Here is a 7,310-nt window from a genome sequence, read left to right as displayed (position 1 = left end):
TCTCCATGCGGCCGACGTCTTCTGACCCCGCCGATGGCTTCGATGCCAGTGCTGGCGCTGAAGGGCAAGCCACGTCAACAAGCGAGTTTGAGCGGGAAGTCGTAAACAGTGGAAGCTGTGTCCTCGGTGAGCCAATTGGAGCGTGAGAGTAAGGCACGTGAGGACTCAACTCCGATCCTTTCAGCAAGTGCTCGGCATTATGGAAGAAGCGAGCGAGGTCTAATGTGGTTGCTGACGCCATCTCTTCAAGCTGTGAAGGATATTTGCCCACGCCTGTCCTCACGCGGTGAAACTCTACATACAATTGCCTCAAATCGCTTCACGGAATGCTTGTTCACAGTGAGGGAAAGTTGAAGGAAGTTTGTGAGCATTTCAAAATTCCGCGATTCACGAAGTCAGACATTGACTTTATTGATGAGTATGTTCAGGTGTTTACACCTCGCGCACAAGCTATAACTTGCACAAAAACAGCATGTTTATGGCATATCTCCTGCCTACAGTGGCTTCACTTCACAAGAAATGTCCGCGTTGCTGACGGAGAACTTGAGGTACTGCCGCCCGGTGGTCGAGAGCTAAATAACGGCGATCAATAAGAGGTTTGCGGGTATGGAGGAAGAAAAACATTTGATAATATCTGCCGTATGCCATCCAAAATTTAAGGTTGCATGCATAGACAACGAAGTGGAACGGAAGCGGGCCTGGGATTATCTAAAGAACGAACTTATGCGAACATCAACTATAGAAAAAGCGTCGTCAGGCGAAGAAAGTGGTGAGGATGAAGAAGACTGTAAGCACTTCATTAACTTCGAAACATTGTCCTCATCTGCTTCATGGGAACGGGAGTTTGTACAGTACACCGAACTTGCTCCAACAAGAAGTCTGGACTGTCTCAAGCACATGCCGCTGCTGAAAAGCGTGTTTTTAAAATTCAACACGGGGCTTCCAAGCAGTGCGGCGCTGGAGCGCGTTTTTAGCATAGGGGGAACAATTGCTACCAAACTGCGATCGAAGATGTCGGATGAACATTTCGAAGAAGTCCTGTTTCTGAGGTCAGATCGAGCACTCAAGTGAAAAAGACAAAGTCTTCGAATGCTCTGGTGAGAGCGTTTTGCCTTATTTCTCCCATTGACACCAATAAAGCACGTTTATCAAACTTGTTTTGGTGTAAATCCCAGTATACAAAGGATTTACTTCCAATAATAATGTGACAAATTTGAGAAAGATACTTGACGTGAAAATAAAAAGTAACTTTGAAGTAACTGTACCTGTACCTACGTACATTTTTTAGCGAGTAGCTAGATACGCACCAAGGTACATTTTCGTATGAGTAACTGTAACTGTATCTTAGGTACATTTCTGAAGTAACTTTCACAACCCTGATTAATACTATGAAAGTCATATTCTTCGTCTCTACACTTCCAAACAGACCCATTCTTCCTAGATGTAGAAAGGAAACAGTCCTTCCACCACCTGCTCCTCGATGCCCACTCCACCTCGCAAGCGTCCCTTTCTTTCCGCACCACTTTTGACACTGTCTACCTAAAGACGAGTACCTAGACCTCGCCTCACACTTAACGTGGGCAAACTGTTCATTTCATCAAAGCTTGGCGCAGTGTCCTTGCCAAATAAATCGTTGCGTAATCTAATGTCTAAATACTGCAACACAAAACCCCGAAAGTTCACTGTTCTGAAAGTCCTTCGAAACCGCACTGAACTTTTAGACGCAATCGAACAAACCGACAAGGGCAGAACCGTAGTGTTCAGGCGCCGTAATCTTTACACAGATGGGGCTCTGCGATAAGTATCTGTCCCTGATTTTTGTAAGCCGCTTCTCTCTGACCTCAAAAAGAAAAAAGAAAGAACTCTCAATTGAAAATAACTTTCTCTCCTCTGGGGGGACCTGCATATAATCGATCTACAACCTCACGTTGTTTCACTTTGCCTCATTTCCAAAATATATAAAGCAGGGTTCCCTGGCCGTTTCATTGTGTCAGCTGTGTCGTCTCTAATTTATTTTGATTTGCCTTTGTCAAATTGGTCTTTGAGCCCGTAGTACAAGACCTACACACTATCCTCTCCACAGTGGGCATCACGTTTCTCCACGTGGTAATCGCTCAAGCCGAAGGGTTAAGAGCTCTTTAACTATTCTGTAATAGATCCTTCAGACAGCGCGGTGGGAACAGAACAACAGTTTATTTCCGTATGAGCGTTTATATACACTGCGCATGTTATGATAAGCGAACGCGGCTTGCGTTGGTGATAGGCGCTGACAGCGATAACAACAAATATACCTTGTCACTACATGACACTCCTTTCTCCTACGATTAGATGCACAAAACAATAAAGAACGCTTGGTTAATCATTAATGCCATAGCGTACAACAGCATGTCGATTGCGTGTTGATCTTCGTGGTGGAGCCGGAGCTTGCGTTGCTGACTCCGTGCTCGCCTCCGGCCGCTGCGACGTTCCCGCTGTAGGTGGGAGCCTGAAGTGATAGTCCACCCTTGTGCTGGCATCCCCTTGAGGCGCCGTCCAGGCTCGTCTCAGCTGGTTCCGGTGTCTGTGATGGCGCTCCCCGTTGTCCAGTTGGACCGTGTACGACACCGGGCCTCGCACTTCCACCACGATAGCTGCTTTCCACCGGGGTCCTGTATTGAAACTCTTTGCGTAGACTGCGTCACCCACAGCAAAACACTTTGTTGGCGACGCCTGAACCTCAGGTTCACGCTGACGATCTGGGTGAAGTCTGTCCAAGGCTGTCCTCAACCTCCGCCCCATCATCAATTCTGCCGGTGACTTTCCCGTGACAGAATGCTGCATGGTGTGTTGTTTAAACAAGAACCGCGCAATCTTGCACTGAGTTCTGCCTTCCTGTTGTTTCTTCAAAGCTTCCTTGACTTCTCTTACCATCCGTTCGGCCCTGCCATTCCTGGCGGGATGATAAGGTGCTGCGAACACTGTACGAACACCTTTCAATTTCAAGAATGTTTGCAATTCAGCACCAATGAACGCTGTGCCATTATCAGAGACGATTACGTCTGGCACCCCATGAGTCGCAAACATTTTCCTTAAGCTGGTGACGACAGCTGAAGATTTCATTGATGGCATGATTTCTACCTCTGCCCAGTTGCTGTACGCATCAACTACAATTAGAAACACTTCTCCCTTGACTGGCCCCGCGAAGTCTATGTGTAGACGACTCCATGGTTGATCTGGCTTGACCCAGAAATGCACTGGAGCCTTGGGGTCGCTTTGGCGGTTACTTTGAGACGGCTGACAGTACCGCACAAATTCTTCAATCTGGCTGTCCATCTTTGGCCACCACATAAGCCCTCTTGCTGAAGCTTTCATGGCACTCATTCCCGGGTGGTTTGCATGCCGCAACTGAAGTACCCTCTCTCTTGCCACTTGCGGGATGACCACACGGTTTCCCCACAGTATGCAATCACGATGCAACGACAACTCGGACTTCCTTACCTCGTAAGGCACGAACGTATTGTCCGGTTGCCTCGACGACCAGCCACTGAGGATCCAATCCTTGACCTTGGATAAGATGCAGTCTTTTTTGGTCATCCTTGCGATGTCTGCCGCCTGGAGTGGAGCATACTCGACAGCTTCAAGCAGGAGCACGTCCCCCGGTGGCTGTGGCTCGTCTTCGTCTCCCACGATTGGCAGACGACTAAGCGCATCAGCGTTGGAGTTGTCTTCGCCCCGCCTGTACTGAATGCGATAATTATACGCCCCTAACAACAAAATCCAGCGAAGCATCCTGGGCGACAGCACTTCTGGCACCCGCTTCTCTGTGTTGAACAACCCCAACAGCGGCTTATGATCCGTTACTACGGTAAAGTCTCTTCCGGCCAGGTACTGGTGAAATCTTTTCCCTCCAAAGACGACTGCTAAACCTTCTTTGTCAATCTGGGCATAGTTGCGTTCACTAGCACCGAGAGTTCGTGAGGCGTATGCTATAGGTTGCTCTTTCCCGTCATCAGCCTTATGCGCCAGCACGGCCCCTACCCCGACAGGCGACGCCTCGCAGCACAAAACCAACGGCCGCTTGGGGTCATAGGGAACAAGTACTGCATCCGAGCTAAGCAACTTCTTCAGCTTTTCAAACGCCCGCTGGTGCTCACCTGTCCATTTCCATTCTTGCTCGTGGTCCAAAAGCCGATGAAGGGGTTCCGCCACTTCTGTTTTCCCCTTGAGGAAACTGGCGTAGAAATTTAACAACCCCAAGAAAGCTTGAAGCTGCTACCTGCTTGTCGGCGGTGGCGCTTGCTGAATGGCGTCCGTCTTGGTCTGGCTCGGGTGGATACCTGCGGCATCGATTCTATGTCCCAGGAATTCAATGCTTGCTTGACTGAATTCACACTTTTCTTTGTTTACTCTTAGCTGCGCTCTTTGCAGACGCGCCAGCACGGCTGCAAGCCTTTCCGAGTGTTCGTCTGCGTTGCTTCCCGATATCAAGATATCATCGAGATAAGCCTTCACCCCCGGAATCCCTGCCAATAACGTGTCGATGACTCGCTGAAACACCCACGGAGCCACCGAGATTCCAAACAGCAGCCGCCGGACCTTGCATAGCCCTTTAATCGTGTTGACGGTCAGCATTTCTGCTGATTCATCATCTAGGCTGAGCTGTTGATACGCCTGAGTTAAGTCGAGCTTGGTAAAAATTTTACTCGACCCCAAGGTCGCTACCATTTCCGCGGTCGTGGGCAAAGGATACCCGCTGCTTTTAATAGCCTTGTTTACGGTACTACGGTAATCCCCACATAAACGCAAGGTTCCGTTTTTTTTCCTCACCACTACCAGCGGTGTCGCCCAGTTTGAGTACTCAACCGGCTCCCAGACGCCTTGTTGCACCAGGCGATCCACTTCCTTGGCCACGTCGTCCTTGAGGGCCAGCGGGACAGGACGACTCTTGAGAAACACCGGGCGGGCGTCCTCTTGAAGCTCTATGTGAACTGGCGGTCCGTTGAATCCAGGCAGGTCACTGCCGAAAACCTCAGCAAAACTCGATGTCACGTCCTCCACCTTGATCTGCTGAATTCCACTCAAACGGATGCCCAGCGACTCAAACCAGCTACGTCCGAGTAAACTGTTACCACGCTTCTTTATTACTAACAAAGGTAGCTCTGCTCTACAGCCTTTGAATTTCACTTCCACGTTTGCCCGACCCACCACGGACAATGATTCATTCGACCAGGTTACAAGCTTTGTGCCGGCTTCTTGCAGCGGTATCTGGCCTCGATGCTTCTCGATCAACCGAAACGTCTCTTCACTCACAATCGAGCAAGATGCTCCTGAATCGACTTCCATCGGAACTTTCTCTCCTTGAATGTGCACTTCTACCATGAACTTTTCAGCCTGTTCACGCACTTCGCATACAGAAAACAATGCGCTCATTTCATAGACGCCCTTGTTTTTTTCCTCCCGCTTGCGCAGGTCAGTTGGCTTCCGCGGCGTCCGATTCTCGTCTTTTGAACGACAAGCTTTTGCCACGTGTCCAACCTTTTTGCATTTGAAACAAGCAGCCTTTCTAAAACGGCATACATGCGGAGCGTGCTTACCGTTGCAGCGGAAGCAGCTGACGTCGTCCGCCTTGGTGTCCAGTTTCATGCGTGTCGCTTGAACCAGACCCTCGCTTTCTTTGGTTTCGTCTTGAGCTTGCTTGCGTATATCGCGCTGCTGCTTCTCCGTTGCTTCCGCCGTCAGCGTCATGTCGTACGCCACCTCGAACGTCAGGTCGCGTTCTGCGAGCAGCCGCTGTTGAACCGCTTCATTCTTGATGTCGCATACGAACCGGTCCCTCATCATGACGTCCAGTGGAAGCTGTTTGTCACCGAAACCGCAGTCTTCAGCCAGCTTACGGAGTGCCGTAACATACTCCGACGCCGCCTCACCCTGAGCTTGGTTTCTTCGGTAGAATAAGAATCTTGCGTACAGCTCCGAAGGCCTTGGATGCATGTGCTTCCGCACCGCCCCCTTGATGTCGTCGTAGCTCGCCGCCGCCGTCGGTCTTGCTGGCTCGACCAAGGTCACGATCAGCCCGTAAGTGTCCTCGCCGCAACAACTCAGCAGAACCGCTCGTTTTTGCTCGTCCGTGGTTATCTTGTTTGCAGCGCAGAACATCTCTAGCCGTTCGACGTATTCATCCCAGGACGCATTCGTGCCGAGACGATATTCGCCGATCCTGCCGACCGATATCTTGCCTTACTCGACCGGGACTCGCCCGTCCGTCGATTCGCCTCGTCGCCAATGTAATAGATCCTTCAGACAGCGCGGTGGGAACAGAACAACAATTTATTTCCGTATGAGCGTTTATATACACTGCGCGTGTTATGATAAGCGAACGCGGCTTGCGTTGGTGATAGGCGCTGACAGCGATAACAACAAATATACCTTGTCACTACACGACATATTCCTTGACTAGCACCCCAGTCGGAGCCCCCCGTGTGTCTCACGTGATTCGCCTTGCAGGACTTTACTCTTGCAGTAAACACTTTCCAATTCAACAACTGATTTTATTGTCAGAAATGTTGTGTAGCACCAAGACCGGCCTCTCGTTTGGCAATTTTCCTGGTCGGCTAAGACGAAAGTATGTTTTCCTGACACCTTTCCTCATCCTCAACCATAAATCTATCATTGCTACATTGACAACATTCTAGGATTTGGCCCCTCTTTCATAGTTGACCGCATGACTAATGTGCTCTGTAATACACATGCCTTCCTCCTGTTTACTTAACATATCTTGAAATCCTTTGTAAACTTTCTAGACATAAATATCAGTAGTGACGGCCAGAAGTTTCACACCTCCATACACTATAAACCTACCGACAGCCATAATTACTTTCTCTACTCCTTGAGCGAGCATAGATCACAAATTGACTTCTTTCCTTTCTAACGATTTCTCTGCCTCCAGAAGATTTGCTGCTATGACACCGACTAGGTTTTTTTATTCAACGTGTATATCAACATTATTAGGTTATCTCAGTTACGGAACTGCTTATAGATGGTGCATGCACGAGCAGTACCCCCTCACTCACCAAACTCGCCTACCGCTGTTCGACGCGCCGGACGGCTGCTTTGGTAACTGCAGTGTATTATATGGAATACATACGTTTTGAAGCGCAGCGTCTCGATGGCACTCCACCATTTTTTATAGAACATGCAGCTTGTAAACGAAAATGTAGATGGCGCTTCGAACGGCAGGAGGCGGACTGAAGTGATTGAGGGGGGGTACCCCCTTCTGCGGGAGTTCCACAACTGAGGTAATCTAGTAACGTTAGGTGATATCTACTAGCGCT

At 49.4% G+C, this 7,310-nt stretch overlaps 1 protein-coding gene and 1 pseudogene across 1 annotated transcript; one reads left to right on the top strand and one right to left on the bottom strand.

Moving 5' to 3' along the window:
* Positions 1-326: 326 nt before the first annotated feature.
* LOC120841114 lies at positions 327-1,005 on the top strand (annotated as a pseudogene).
* A 755-nt stretch (positions 1,006-1,760) lies between these two features.
* LOC121046840 lies at positions 1,761-6,423 on the bottom strand. Its single transcript, XM_042294174.1, has 3 exons — positions 6,406-6,423; positions 5,290-6,210; positions 1,761-1,835 (listed from the first exon to the last, which is right to left on the bottom strand). The coding sequence occupies exons 1-3, from the start codon at positions 6,421-6,423 to the stop codon at positions 1,761-1,763; spliced, it is 1,014 nt and encodes a 337-aa protein (XP_042150108.1).
* Between the last annotated feature and the right edge of the window lie 887 nt (positions 6,424-7,310).

Source organism: Ixodes scapularis, unplaced genomic scaffold (genome assembly GCF_016920785.2).
Source record: "Ixodes scapularis isolate PalLabHiFi unplaced genomic scaffold, ASM1692078v2 PGA_scaffold5__190_contigs__length_132052651, whole genome shotgun sequence".
NCBI lineage: Eukaryota > Metazoa > Arthropoda > Arachnida > Ixodida > Ixodidae > Ixodes > Ixodes scapularis.
Note: the sequence above shows the minus strand (reverse complement) of the source record. Positions and strands in the feature narration are given on the sequence as shown.

What these genes read in the sequence shown, in the direction of transcription:
- LOC121046840 (XM_042294174.1), bottom strand. An exon ending in CAGGAGCATCTTGCTCGATT is followed by an intron (nt 1,836 to 5,289) that starts GTGAGTGAAGAG and finishes TTTTGAGGTCAG; the next exon opens with AGAGAAGCGGCTTACAAAAA.